The 14631-nt window shown below is 48.7% G+C and overlaps 1 protein-coding gene across 1 annotated transcript in view; it reads left to right on the top strand.

Moving 5' to 3' along the window:
* The first annotated feature begins 2270 nt into the window (after positions 1-2270).
* Positions 2271-14631, top strand: part of BCAM (basal cell adhesion molecule (Lutheran blood group)) — a 66417-nt gene continuing 54056 nt past the window's right edge. Inside the window, exon 1 of the mRNA XM_087940170.1 lies at positions 2271-2417. Coding sequence (XP_087796296.1) covers positions 2339-2417 — 79 coding nt within the window. The 5' untranslated portion in view covers positions 2271-2338. The remainder of the gene's footprint in view (positions 2418-14631) is intronic.

Genomic DNA, 14631 nt, shown 5'->3' with positions numbered 1-14631 from the left:
GCAACGCGTGAAGCTGCACAGTTTCAGTCCGTGGGCCGCTGCATATGTGCCCACAGCTTGGTGGTACCTGGGTGCAGATACTTGAACCCTAATCCGGATATAATCCGCCTTTGCGAAGCATTTTTGAATGTGAGTCAAAGCAAAAGTTGACAGCCCCGAAAGACATGAAAAAGAAACCTCTTTTTGAAAGATCCTTCGTGCTCTCTGAGCTCGTTTTGCAGACGTTTCATTACCCAAATTTGATAACATCAGTGCTAGTGCCCTTCCTCCTCCTCTCCCTCCCTTCCTTGTTTACTTCTTTCTTTCTTTCCCGTTCCTCCCTCCCTCTGGAAAAACCTTCTTGGCAAAATAGCGGGGTTCCTAAGCTCCCTATCCCAGGGGGGACATTTGACGGCCAATGACTGCATTTAATTGGGGAGAGGGAGTTGAGTGGGGCTTCAGGGGGTGGAGCAATGACCCAGAGGTGGTTATTCAGCCGGTTCTGACCAGTTCTGGAGAACCAGCAGCGGAAATTTTGAATAGTTCGGAGAACTGGCAAATCCCGCCTCTGACTGGCCCCGCCCCATCTATTCTCCGCCTCCCCAGTCCCAGCTGATTGGCTGGTTCTCCTTTGGTTGCCCTGCCCAGGAGAACAGAGCTGGAAAGCAGGATAGTGGGGTGGGGAGGGAAGGGGGATTTTGCAGTAGCCTTCCCCTGCCACGCCCACCAAGCCAAGCCACGCCCACCAAGCCACGCCCACAGAACCGGTATTTAAAAAATTTGAATCCCACCACTGCAATGATCTAAAGTGGGAGGCGTCCGTTCCTCTTATTTTGGGAAGAGTTAAGAAGCACCTGATTTTAAAAAAATCTTTAAGCCCGTGGCAAGTCTGTGGGTCTCCTTTCTTTGGGCCTCATTTGGAGACGATGGCCTCACTGCTCCCAGACTGCTGAAGGGGACCCCAGGCAGGGGTCCTTGGGGTCCCATCGCCCCGCGCCTGCCTTTTTTGAGAAGGGGGCTACCCTTCTTCCATTATTCTTCCTTTAAGCGCTGCTCTGTTTTCCACCAAATTGGGGGCAGCTACCCGTTTCCCTAGCCTAGTTCATTCTTGGTGCTTTCCCCAAGCAAAGAAGCTGAAGAAGCTTCTTGGATGAGAAGCGAAACGTCTTCAAGGAAAAACCAAGGAAGTCCAGTCTGGTTGCCTCTTGAAAAAAAAAAGCAACCATTGACCTAGATGACGGAGAATGTCCCTAGACCCCCCCAAGCAAAGAAAGGGAAAGAAACTTTTAAGAGGCAGAAAAGCAACAGGGGCAGCGGGAGAAAGAGACAGAGAGAGAGAAAGAAAGAAGAGAAATAAAAAGCAAGCAAGCAAGCAAGCAAGCAAGCAAGCAAGCAAGCAAGCAAGCAAGCAAGCAAGAAAGAAAGAAAGAAAGAAAGAAAGAAAGAAAGAAAGAAAGAAAGAAAGAAAGGAAAGCCCCCTGCCTTTTTGGCTCAAGTCAAAAACCCAGCCACAGGCTTAGGCACCACAGGGCTTAGATGTCCTATCCCACGGGGCGAGCAGCCAGTTGGTTGCAGAGGCGCACTTTGTAAAGTCATTTTTAGGGAGGGGCCCATTAAAAGAAAGAAAGAGAGGGAAGGGAGAGAAAGAGAAAAGAAAGAGAGGGAGAAAGAGAGAAGAACAAGAGAAAGAAAAGAGGGAAAAGAACTAGAAAGAAGAAAAAGAAAAAGAAAGAAGAGGTAGGAAGAAGAAAGAAAAGAGAGAGAAAAAAGAAAAGAAAGAAAAAGAAAGGTAGGAGAAGAAGAAAGAAAAAGAGAGAGAGAGAAAGGAAAGAGCTCGAATGAAGAAAGAAAAAGAAAGGAAAGAGCTAGAATGAAGAAAGAAAAAGAGAAAGGAAAGAGCTAGAAAGAAAGGAAAGAAAAAGAAAGGAAAGAAAGAAAGAGAAAGAAAGAAAGAAAGAAAGAAAGAAAGAAAGAAAGAAAGAAAAAGAAAGGAAAGAGCTAGAATGAAGAAAGAAAAAGAGAGAGAAAGGAAAGAAAACAGAAAGAATGAAAAAGAAAGGAAAGAAAGAAAGAAAGGCAAAGAAAGAAAGAAAGAAAGAACCAACCAACCAGCCAGGCAACCGGGTGGGATGGTCTCTTGCGGGTGCCCCCTCGCCTCTTCCTCCTCCCTCTCCCCCCTTTGGCCCGGGGAGATTTGCTGGTGGTGGCGGGCGGCTGGCGAGGGGGCGGCGGCTGGGGATTGGGCTGAGCCACCGGAGGGCGGGCCGGGGGGCGGGCAGGAGCCACCGAGCGACCGAGCGGCGGCGGCGGCGGTTTCTTCTTCTTCAGTGTCGGCGTCGAATTGCAGCGGGCGCGGGTCATGGGCACCCGCGGCGGGCTCTCCGAGGCGCTCCCTCTGGCCGGCCTCCTGGCGGGGCTCTGGCTCCTCGCCTCCCCAGGTAAGAGGCGGCGGAAAGCGGCGGGACACCCCCCCTCGTCTCTCGCCCGTCGCCCCCGACTCTTCCTCGCTCGCCTCTGCTGCGCGGCCGGGCGTGGGAGGGGAGGACGGAGGGGCAAAGCGGGATGGGCAGGGGAGCCGGGCAGTCCTGGCCCCGGGTGTCGGGGGCACCTCCGCTCGCTCTTCTCAGCCGTCCGCCGGACTCCGCCGTGGGGGGTCGGGGGCGCTCCGGCTGCAACCCCGGTCTCTTGGCTCCCGTTTCTTGCAAGGTGAGGATCCACCTGCCGTTCGGCTGCCCCGTTCGCGGCTGCTCCCCGCCTCCTCGTTTGGGGGTGGAGGATGGCGGCGGGGGGAAGAATCACCTGGACCTGCCTTCCTTGTGGGGGACAAAGCCCCCAGGAAGAAGAGGAGGGGGGATTCTGGGAATCCCCCTCTGGATTTTGCCTTGCTTTGCCCCCCTCCCCCTCTTGCTTTGCAACTCACGCTTCCTTTGGGGTGCCCCAAAGGCCCCCAGCCAGGGGCAGGTTCCCCCCCTCCTCCCCATTTCCCAGCCCCAAAGGAAGACCTGGGTTCAAATCCGGAGGAAGTCGGGGTGCAGACAAAAGGAGAAGACGTTTCAGGCTCGGAAGAATGGAGAACTCTTGAGACCAGGACGAGGAGGAGAAAGCCATTCTGTTTTCCGGGTGGTCCTCGGTTTACGGCCACAACTGAGCCCTGCCCCCCACTCCCCAGTTGCTAAGCAAGACGTTTCGACTCTCCTTGCCAAGAGCAGTCGTTAACGTTAAGTCACCCGGTTGTTAAGGGGTCCGGTTTGCTTCTCCGAAAGTTGCAAAAGGGGAATCGTGCAACCCCCGGGACACGACGGGCGTCATAAATTGGAGACCGTTGCCGAGCATTTGAATTGGGATCGAGTGGGAGGAGGATGCAAGGGGTTGTAGGTGTGAAAAAGGGTCCTACGTCGCTTCCCCCTCCCCCGTGCCGTTGTGACTTTTGCACGTCCCTAAGTGAACTGCCGTAACTTGAGGACAACCTCTGTATCCCTTCCCTGGTCTTCCGCTCACCTCATTGATAATTTTCCCCCTGGGGCTGGGGCCTTCTATAAAACCCATTTAGTTCTCTCCCCCCAGGCTCCCAAGGAGGGGCTGAAGAGAAGTGGCAGGCACATGGGTGGACGCCCGACCCCCCCCCCATTACCGCCCTCCCCTCTTCTCTCCTGCCCCTCCCTCATCTCCTTCCTCCCCAAAGGCTAAGCTTCTTTCCAGCTATGACTGGACCCTTCCTATATGAGTCACCCCGAAGGTGATGCCATAGCTTCGTACAGATGAATTTTTTAGGGAGGGGGCTGTGGGGTGTGTGTGTGAAGGTAGGGGGGGTCAAGGGTTATAGGCAGAGGTGAGCCCCGGCTCCAACTGTCCACCCAGATGGGGGACAGAAGTCATGGGGAGCATTGGAAGAAAGAAATGCCAGCTGCTTTGGTGTAGGGTGGGATATCCAAGGTCGGCAATTTGAAGACTGGTGGACTTCTACTCCCAGAATTCCCCCAGCCAGCCCTGTTTTGGTGCCTAAGGCGGGACTAGAACTCCCAGGCTCCTAGAGATTGGCCCAAAGTCACCCAGCCAGCTTCGTGCCTAAAGCAGCACTAGAGATTGGCCCAAAGTCACCCAGCCAGCTTCTTACCTAAGGCAGCACTAGAACTCCCAGTCTCCTAGAGATTGGCCCAAAGTCACCCAGCCATCTTCTTACCTAAGGCAGCACTAGAACTCCCAGTCTCCTAGAGATTGGCCCAAAGTCACCCAGCCAGCTTCGTGCCTAAGGCAGCACTAGAACTCCCAGTCTCCTAGATTGGCCCAAAGTCACCCAGCCAGCTTCTTACCTAAGGCAATACTAGAACTCCCAGTCTCCTAGAGATTGGCCCAAAGTCACTCAGCCAGCTTCTTACCTAAGGCAGTACTAGAACTCCCAGTCTCCTAGAGATTGGCCCAAAGTCGCCCAGCCAGCTTCGTGCCTAAGGCAGCACCAGAACTCCCAGTCTCTTAGAGATTGGCCCAAAGTCACCCAGCCTGCTTCATGCCTAAGGCAGCACCAGAACTCCCAGTCTCCTAGTGATTGGCCCAAAGTCACCCAGCGGACTTCATGCCGATGAATGCTGCCTGGGGAATTCTGGGAATTGAAGTCCACATGTCTTCAAGTTGCCAAGCTTGTACACCTTTGGTGTAGGGCTTAATTGGTGGTTGAGTAGCCCAATGCAGGTATTAATTCTGGCCACCCTGCTTGGATCTGGCAGCCTCTCTCCATCCTTCACACGTTGGCCCGCCCAAGGATTAAATGATAACCTTTGCTGTAGACAGCAGCTTTTCAGGGCTAGGTTGCCACCCTGTGGAAGGGAAATCTTTACGAGTCCCTGCAAGTTTTTTATTTTTGGAGAAATCCCTTTGGAAGAGGGAAGTCTCACCGTGTGAAAAAGGGAGAAGAGGTGGGCAAAAGGACTCATGGAAGAATTGAAACGAAGTTTAAAAGTTTGCACTGGGCTAGAAACCAGGAAACTGTGAGTTCTAGTCTTGCCTTAGGCACGAAAAGCCAGCTGGGTGACTTCGGCCCAAGCGCTGTCTTTGAGCCCTGGTTGTTGTTATGGGGACAATAGGACGAGGAAGGAGCATTGGGTATATTTTCTTTCTGCCTTGAGTTATTTATAAAAACAATAAAGGTGGGATGTAAACGAACGTAAATCAAATCTAAACCGAGGTGTCATTTTAAGGGACCAAAAATGGCTGAGCAGAACCTTTGTCTCGCTCAGTTGCACGAGAAGAGACTCCACTTTCCTTCTCACTGGATTCCCTCCTGATGCCCCCTTCCCCACCTCTCCTCCTTCTCCCTCTCCATCTCTCTCTTTCTTTCCATCTCTCTCTTTCTTTCCATCTCTCTCTTTCCCTTTCTTTGTCTCTTTCTCTCCATCTCTTTCTTTTTCACTTTCTCTCCATCTCTCTCTCACGCTTTCTCTCCATTTCTTTCTTTCTCTCTCCATTTCTTTTTCTTTCTCTCTTTCTCTTTCTCTCTCTCCATCTCTCTCCCTCTCTCTCTCCCCCATCTCTTTTCTCTCTCTTTCTCCATCTCTCTCTCTCCCTCCCCTTCTTTTTCTCTCTCCATCTCTCTCCCTCTTTCTCCATCTCTTTCTCTCTCCATCTCTTTCTCTCCATCTCTCTCTCTCTTTCTCCATCTCTTTCTCCCCCTCCCTCTCTTTCTTTTTCTCTTTCTCTCCATCTCTCCCACGCTTTCTCTCCATCTCTTTCTCTCTCCATTTCTTTTTGTTTCTCTTTCTCTCTCTCCATCTCTCTCTCACTCTCTCTCCATCTTTCTTTTTCACTTTCTCTCCTTCTCTCTCTTTCTCTCCATCTTCATTTCTTTCTCTTTCTGCATTTCTCTCTCTCTCTCTCTCTGGCATGCTAGAATTTTGCAGATGGCAGCGCCTGGTGCAAAGAGAGAGGATGCTTATCAGACTGCAGTGGGGAGGATAGGAGTGCCTCAGATGGTAGGGCAGCTTGCCTTCGGATGTGGTAGAGAGACGAGCGGGGCTGGACCGGCACAAGAGCTGCCCGGAGAAGGAGCAGAAGGCAAAGTGGAGGAGAAAGGCAGGGGAGGGAGTGTGGGAAGCCCCCTCCCCAGCTTGGGAGAACTAGGGAGGGATGCTGCTTAGCTAAACATGCCCCAGCTGGTTGTTTGCTCAGTTCTGGCACTTCTCGCATTCCTGCTGGTTCCTTGCTTGAGTTTTTCTCGTCCTCTTAATCTTTGTTTCCCAGGCTAGACGCTGTGGAAACTTTCTACTCTGGGTCCCTCCACGTAACCTCCCACCTAGGAAGAGCCTGAGGGAAGTTTTAAGTGGGAAGGTCCCCAGGCCCTGTGAGTAAGCTCTTAAGGGGTCTCTCGAAAAGGGTATTTGATAGCTTTCCTCCAAGCCGAGGTCAGGTATATTGGATTTCCATAAACATCAGACGCTCTCAGTGGTTCCTGGATTGAGCTGACTGGGTCGGGGGGAGAGAGAAAGGGAATTGCAAGCTGTGCAAAGGGTGCTTGGGTGGATCCGGGCCGCAGATTTGTCCTGCCTTTCCTTCTGTATTTGGTGGTGTGCTAGGATTCAGCCTGGCAGTTGTGGAAAGAGCTTTCCGAGGTGCGTTGCAATTCCAGATGTGGGAAAAGGAAAATGGGATGTTTGTGGGTAGAGAGGGGTTAAACGACACCCTCGGTAGCGGGGCATCTCTCAAGGGATGTAATTTGTGTTGGCTGTGACCGAATTGTACAGTTGTATGTAATTATAATTATATGACTCAGAGTATTTGAGCCAATTTGATGGAGCGGTTAAAAGCGCTGGTCTAGAAACCAGGAGGCTGTGAATTCTAGTCCCGCCTTAGACATGAAAGCCAGCTGGGTGACATTGGGCCAATCACTAGGAGACTCTGAGTTCTAGTCTTGCCTTAAGCATGAAGGCTGACTGGGTGACTTTGGCCCAATCTCCAGAAGACTGGGAGTTTTAGTCCCGCCTTAGACATGAAAGCCAGCTGGGTGACATTGGGCCAATCACCAGGAGACTGTGAGTTCTAGTCTTGCCTTAAGCATAAAGGTTGATTGGGTGGCTTTGGGCCAATCACCAGGAGACTGTGAGTTCTAGTCCCGCCTTAGACGTGCAAGCCAGCTGGGTGCCATTGGGCCAATCACCAGGAGATGGTGAGTTCTAGTCTGCTCTGTACATGCTCAAAATCTCACAGGGCCTGCTCTAAGATTGAAGAATAGCCACATCTCTTGCCAACTGGGGAACAGTCCACATTTCTTCAATTTGCTGAGATTGAGAAAAACTAAGCCGTACCCAGCCTGGTTGCAAATCCCAGGAATGTAGGCTAGACTTGATTTTTTTTTTTTAAAAAAAGCACCATCCCAGATGTACCTACATCCAAATACGCATTTGTACCATCGGTGTTGTGTTGTTTGTCAACCATAAGGCCCAGATGTCTCCATCGCTCCTGTTTTAACTCAAGGAAGGCTGTGCTTTCTTCTCCAAAGTTGAAAGATTGATCATTTTTCCCCCCTCTTGATCAGATTATGGATAGGAAGCGGATGGGCTGAAAAATTACCCTTTGCTGAGTGAGAAATATTACAGGTGGCTCAGCCTTTAAGCAGTTTTGTGCTTGCTGTGTTCAACTTACGGCATCCAGACAGCTGAGACTCTTCCAGAAAGAAAACTATTTTTTTTAAAAAAAAATTCTTTCCTCTTGGAAAGTCGATCTTCTTTCACTTGTGGTTGAGCGCTTACCAGTTCTAGAGCTGTGGATATTTTTCAGAAGAGGAGGGCAAACGTAAGAGATCGTTCTCGACGTAGTTATTTAGTGACCGTTCAAAGCTACAACGGCACTGAAAAAAAATGTGACTTACCACTGGTCCTCGAACTTACAACCGTCACAGCATCTTGAAACTCACACGATCAACATTTGGGCACTTGGCAACAGGCATGTAGGTTTGCAGCCCTGTGTGTGTGTGTGTGTGTGTGTGTGTGTGTGAGAGAGAGAGAGAGAGAGAGAGAGAGACATGGCTGGCTGGGGAATTCTGGGAGTTGAAGTCCCCAGCTCTTAAATTGGTCCAGGTTGGACACTTCTATTTTATGCAGTGTTTCTTATCCCTTCTTTAAAAAGAAAAAGAAAAAAGGAGGAATTTCAGTTTTGTGGTTGCAAGAAAGAGTTCCCGTGCTCAGGACGGCTTGTTTCCAAAGGAATCTGCAAGCCTCCAAGTGGAGCTCAGTTCGATTCCCAGGGGATAAAGGGAATTGGAATGGGGATAGAGCTGGAAGGGACCTTCGAGGTCTTCTAGTCCAGCCCAAGCAGGAGATCCTATCCCATTTCAGACAAGTAGGTGTCCAGTTTCTTCTTAAGAATGTCTGAAGGCAAAATTGTTCCATTGGTTAATTGTCCCCCCTGTTAGGAAGTTTCTCCTGAATTCCAAGTTGCTATACTCTCTTTCATTAGTTTCCATCCGTTGTTTCTTGTCCTGCATCCTCTGGTGCTTTGGAAAATAAATTGACCCCCTCTTCTTCTTTGTGGCAGCCCCTCAAACACGGGTATCAAATACTGGTATCATGTCCCCCCCCAACCGCTGTCATCTCCCCGCCCCTAGAAATGAGGGGTGGGGTCGCTAGATTTTGGCTTTGGGAACCAGAAATGCGGAAAAAAAACAAAACCCCTTTTTTTGGCTGAGGGGGAAAGTGTCAATTCAAGCGAGGGGCTTCTTTCTCACTCAAGCCAAGCTTGGCTGTGGGGCTGGTGCGATTCCGGTGGCACTGCCAGCTGCAGCCAGCAATGCCCGAGGTGGGCAAATTGTTTTGGATTCTGTTCAGCGAGAACTTGGCTGGTGGCAAGGAATAGAGAGTCGGAAACAGCTTCTCAATGAACCATGAGCTGCAAAAGGTTTTTCAAGCTTGGCCCCTTTAAGAGGGGTGGACTTCAACTCCCAGAATCCCCCAGCCGGCATTGTTTCTCAACCTTGGCCCTTTAAGAGGGGTGGACTTCAACTCCCAGAATCCCTCAGGCGGCATTGTTTCTCAGCCTAGTTCCTTTAAGAGGGGTGGACTTCAACTCCCAGAATCCCCAGCCGGCGTTGTTTCTCAACCTTGACCCTTTAAGAGGGGTGGACTTCAACTCCCAGAATCCCCCAGCTGGCATTGTTTCTCAACCTTGGCCCCTTTAAGAGTGGTGGACTTCAACTCCCAGAATCCCCAGCCGGCATTGTTTCTCAACCTTGGCCCTTTAAGAGGGGTGGACTTCAACTCCCAGAATCCCCCAGCTGGCATTGTTTCTCAACCTTGGCCCCTTTAAGAGTGGTGGACTTCAACTCCCAGAATCCCCCAGCTGGCATTGTTTCTCAACCTTGGCCCCTTTAAGAGTGGTGGACTTCAACTCCCAGAATCCCCCAGGCGGCTCACTGAAAAAGATCCAGTCAGTGGCCTCTGACTAAGTCACTTTTTTTTCTGTAGCCGTCGTAACGTGGAATGGTCACTAGCTAAACCGTTGTAAGTCGAGGACCACCTGGAGTTCTGGGATGTGCTTCTAATCTGTCCTACCTCACAAGCTGGACATCAAGGCACGCAACATCATGGCGGAGGTTCGAGGGCCCCGGGTGCCAATCCTGACTTTTTTTGGCCGCTCCTGAATTCCGCACCTTGTTCATCTCAGACCTCATCTTCCTCTTCCTCTCCCCCCCTTCAGCCCCAAACCACCATCCCCACTTCCTTTCCATGATAACATCTCAGCCACAGGCGGCAAAGATCACAACCGATCCCAACCGGTTTGGCCACTTTGGGAGCCCGAGAAAGTATCACAATCCAGAAAATGGGAGAACAACAAACATTGTGAAATTTGACTTTAGAGGCTTGTCTCCTCTTCCTTCCTCCTCCAACCCCCCTTGTGTGTCCCCCAATTCCTTTGCATCCTGGCCTCCGGACCCCTTCAGGTGGGTTGCTGCGGTATCAGGTGTGCACAGACATGTTCCCGCCACATAAACACGCCCCACCGCCTTTTAACATCCTGAAACTCCCAAGGTGGGACTCCCGTTTTCCAGATTTTCCTGCTCCTTCCTTCCTTCCTTCCTTCCTTCCTTCCTTCCCCCTCCCTCCCTCCCTCCCTCCTTCCTTCCTTCCTTCCTTCCCTCCTTCCTTCCTTCTCTGATCCTTCCTTCTTCTATCTCTCTGATCCTTCCTTCCTTCCTTCCTTCTTTGATCCTTCCTTCTTCTATCTCTTTGAGCCTTCCTTCTCTCTGAACCTTTCTCTTTTCCTTCTTTCTCTGACCCTTCCTTCTATTTCTCTGATCCTTCCTTCCTTCCTTCCTTCCTTCCTTCCTTCTGATCCTTCCTTCTTCTATCCCTTTGAGCCTTCCTTCTCTCTGAACCTTTCTCTTTCCTTCTTTCTCTGACCCTTCCTTCTATTTCTCTGATCCTTCCTTCCTTCCTTCCTTCCTTCCTTCCTTCCTTCCTTCCTTCCTTCCTTCCTTCCTTCCTTCCTTCCTTCCTTCTCTGATCCTTCCTTCTTCTATCTCTTTGAGCCTTCCTTCTCTCTGAACCTTTCTCTTTCCTTCTTTCTCTGACCCTTCCTTCTATTTCTCTGATCCTTCCTTCCTTCCTTCCTTCCTTCCTTCCTTCCTTCCTTCCTTCCTTCCTTCCTTCCTTCCTTCCTTCCTTCTGATCCTTCCTTCTTCTATCCCTTTGAGCCTTCCTTCTCTCTGAACCTTTCTCTTTCCTTCTTTCTCTGACCCTTCCTTCTATTTCTCTGATCCTTCCTTCCTTCCTTCCTTCCTTCCTTCCTTCCTTCCTTCCTTCCTTCCTTCCTTCCTTCCTTCCTTCCTCTCTCTGATCCTTCCTTCTTCTATCTCTTTGAGCCTTCCTTCTCTCTGAACCTTTCTCTTTCCTTCTTTCTCTGACCCTTCCTTCTATTTCTCTGATCCTTCCTTCCTTCCTTCCTTCCTTCCTTCCTTCCTTCCTTCCTTCCTTCCTTCCTTCCTTCCTTCCTTCCTTCCTTCTGATCCTTCCTTCTTCTATCCCTTTGAGCCTTCCTTCTCTCTGAACCTTTCTCTTTCCTTCTTTCTCTGACCCTTCCTTCTATTTCTCTGATCCTTCCTTCCTTCCTTCCTTCCTTCCTTCCTTCCTTCCTTCCTTCCTTCCTTCCTTCCTTCCTTCCTTCCTTCCTTCCTTCCTTCTCTGATCCTTCCTTCTTCTATCTCTTTGAGCCTTCCTTCTCTCTGAACCTTTCTCTTTCCTTCTTTCTCTGACCCTTCCTTCTATTTCTCTGATCCTTCCTTCCTTCCTTCCTTCCTTCCTTCCTTCCTTACTTCCTTCCTTCCTTCCTTCCTTCCTTCCTTCCTTCCTTCCTTCTTTGATCCTTCCTTCTTCTATCTCTTTGAGCCTTCCTTCTCTCTGAACCTTTCTCTTTCCTTCTTTCTCTGACCCTTCCTTCTATTTCTCTGACCCTTCCTTCCTTCCTTCCTTCCTTCCTTCCTTCCTTCCTTCCTTCCTTCCTTCCTTCCTTCCTTCCCTCTGAACCTTTGTCTCCTTCCTTCCTTCCTTCTCTGATCCTTCCTTCCTCCCTCCCTTCCTCTATTCCGCTCCCCCTCCTCCTCTCCCTCCCTCCCTCCGATGCCCCTTCCTCGCATTGTCTCCGCCTGCCCAAGCGTGGCACCTTGTCAGCCAAGACAAATGCAGCTGGGGATGGAGGTTGGCTGGAGGGGATCCCAGGACCCCTATTCAAAATTGGTCCAGTGGATTCCAAGGAGATCCTCTGGCCTTGGTGGAACCTAGCTTGCCTCCCTCACGGAATCTGGATTTAGAAGGTTCCCTCAGTGATGGCTGTAGAGCTTTCCTGTCGTCCTCCTAATCTGGGCCTCATTTTTTCCATTACTGCTGCAAGGGCCTCTGAGCATGTGCAGAGGGCTTTCCTGTTCCCCCGTCTTTGCAAACAGCTAAGACAGGTAACTTTTGCTTGTAATTCTAATTTACAGGTGGTCCTCAACTTAACATTCATTCATTCAGTGGCCGTTCCAAGTTACAATAGCACTGAAAAGTGTGACTTATTATGACCATTATTCACACTTATGACTGTTGCTGCATTCCCCGTGGTCACGTAATCAAACGATCAACCAGCTCATATTTACGACGGTTGTAGTGTCCTGGGATCACATGATTCCCTTTTACGACCTCCTGAGAAGCAAAGTCAAGGGGGAAGCCAGATTCACTTAACAACAGCTCCAGTGATTCACTTAACAACGGTAGCAAGAAAGGTCGTAAAACAGGGCAAAAAACTCACCTCATTTAACAACTGTCTCATTTTGCAGCTGACATTTTGGGCTCAATTGCGGTCGTAAGTCGAGGAGTACCTGTATTGATTTTAGAAATATTTACGTTTTAATGATTTTAATCCTTTTCCTCTTGTGAGCCCCCCGGAGTCGCCGTTAAGGGGAGATGGACAGCAAATAAACCTAATAAATAATAAAGCACAGTAAGAAAAATAAAATAAAATACAGTAAGGTAAAATAGGATCGCCAACACGATCGCCTGAGTCCGATGACGGATATGGCACAAGAAGAAAAAGGAGGTAAAATGAAATAAAATGAAGTAATAAAATAAAACAAAACAAATAAAATAATAATAAAATAAATACAATAAGAATGAAATAAAACAAAATTAATAAAATAATAAAAATAATGGAATGGAATAGAATAGAATAAAATAATAAAATAAAATAAAATACAGTAAACGAGGATCGCCAACACGATCGCCTGAGTCCAATGACGGATATGGCACAAGAAGAAAAAGGAGGTAAAATGAAATAAAATGAAGTAATAAAATAAAATAAAGCAAATAAAATAAATAAAATAAGAATGAAATAAAATGAAATAATAAAATAATAAAAATAATGGAATAGAATTAGAATAAAATAATAAAATAAAATACAGTAAACAAGGATCACCAACACGATCGCCTGAGTCCGATGATGGATATGGCACGAGAAGAAGAAGGTGAAATGAAATAATAAAATAACAATAACATAAATAAAATAATAAAAAACAAAATAATAATGAAATAAATAAAATGAAATAAAAAATAATAAAAAAATAAAATGATAGAAAATAATGAAATAAAAAAATAATGGAATAGAATAAAATAGAATAAAAATAATAATAAAATAGAATAGAATAGAATAAAATAGAATGGGATAAAATAAAAATAGAATAGTGCAATTATATATGCTCAGGTTCTGGAGGCCAGGACCGGCTGGCCAGCCTCCAAAACCCTCCATCTAAGATTGGACGGCCCGCTCTCTGCCGTAACCCACTTTCCTCCTATTTTTCTCCTCTGGGCTGTGGGAAAACAGAGGAGGGGGCTGGGGGGTGGGCGAAGGCAGGATCCGTGCCACCGCTTCTCCTTTGGGCCTCGGGCTTCACCCACCCCTGCTTGGATTGCAAGCTTCCTCAACTTTCCGCCTTTCTTTGCTTCCTTGGCATCTGCCAGCCCCCCCAAAGTCATCCCCCCCAGACAAAAGCCCCCGTTCTCCTCATGTTAATGAGCTGGCTGCACCCAGCGTGTCTGTCCGGGTTGGATGCTGGCGCTGTGGAGACCTCACACTCGTCCCGGGCCTGGGAGCCTGCGAGAAAACAATCGGCTTGCCGGATCGACTTCGCTTTCGTCCCCTTTGGCGCTGGTCCTGGGGCCTTGGCTATTTCTGGACGGGGGTCTTTTTTTAGACCCTCTGGGACGTTCAGGGCATCCCCTCTCCAGCCCCCAAGGGCAAAACTATTCATAGCTGGCATTTTGTTCCCCTCCCCTCCGGCATCTCTCACGACAGGCAGGAGCTGAGAGTAGGGAAAGCAGTCGGAGGAGCCATGCCAGGGAAGGACTTTCTAAAATGCTATCCAGGTTTTTTTCTTTCTTTTTAAAGGTAGAATACAGGTAGCCCTCGACGTATGACCACAATCGAGTCTTCCTGTTTCCGTTGCTAAGCGAAACAGTTGCTGATAAGTTAATCATCTGGTTGTTAAGCGAATCTGCCATGGCTGTTAAGTGAATCACTGCACTTGATGAGTTAATAATCTGGTCGTTAAGCCAATCTGCCACAGTTGTTAAGTGAATCACTGCACTTGATGAGTTAATAATCCGGTCGTTAAGCCAATCTGCCACCATTGTTAAGTGAATCACTACAGTTGATGAGTTAATAATCCAGTCGTTAAGCGAATCTGGCTTGCCCGCGGACTTTGCTTGTCAGAAGGTCGCCAAAGGTGGATTGCATAACCCGGGCACAGCGCAACCGTCATAAATATGAGTCAGTTGCCAAGCGTCTGAATTTTGGTCACCTGACCATGGGGAATCTCTAAGTGTGAAAAACGATCCTAAATCACTTTTTTCAGTACCGTTGTAACTTCGAACGGTTCCCTAAACAAACTGTCGTAAGTCGAGGACTCCCCGTGGAAACAGAAGCAAAAATTGAGCGGTGCATTAAAAAAAGAGGGGAAAGAGAGGCGTGACTTGTGTGGCTTTTTTCAGCGCAGCAAGATGCAAAAAAACCTTCCCATCTCAACGGGTTTTCTTTTACTTTTCTAAGTGTTTCAAAAGCCGGTTCTTTTAAGTCCTGGTTGCCAACGCCTAAAATTAAAGTACCGAGGACAAAATCCAGGAGTGGTTTTGCAGGTAGAAAGAA

Source organism: Pseudonaja textilis, chromosome 10, assembly GCF_049901715.1.
Source record: "Pseudonaja textilis isolate UNSWEBS1 chromosome 10, rPseTex1.2, whole genome shotgun sequence".
NCBI classification, from domain to species: domain Eukaryota; kingdom Metazoa; phylum Chordata; class Lepidosauria; order Squamata; family Elapidae; genus Pseudonaja; species Pseudonaja textilis.
This window is presented reverse-complemented; position numbering and strand designations above follow the sequence as displayed.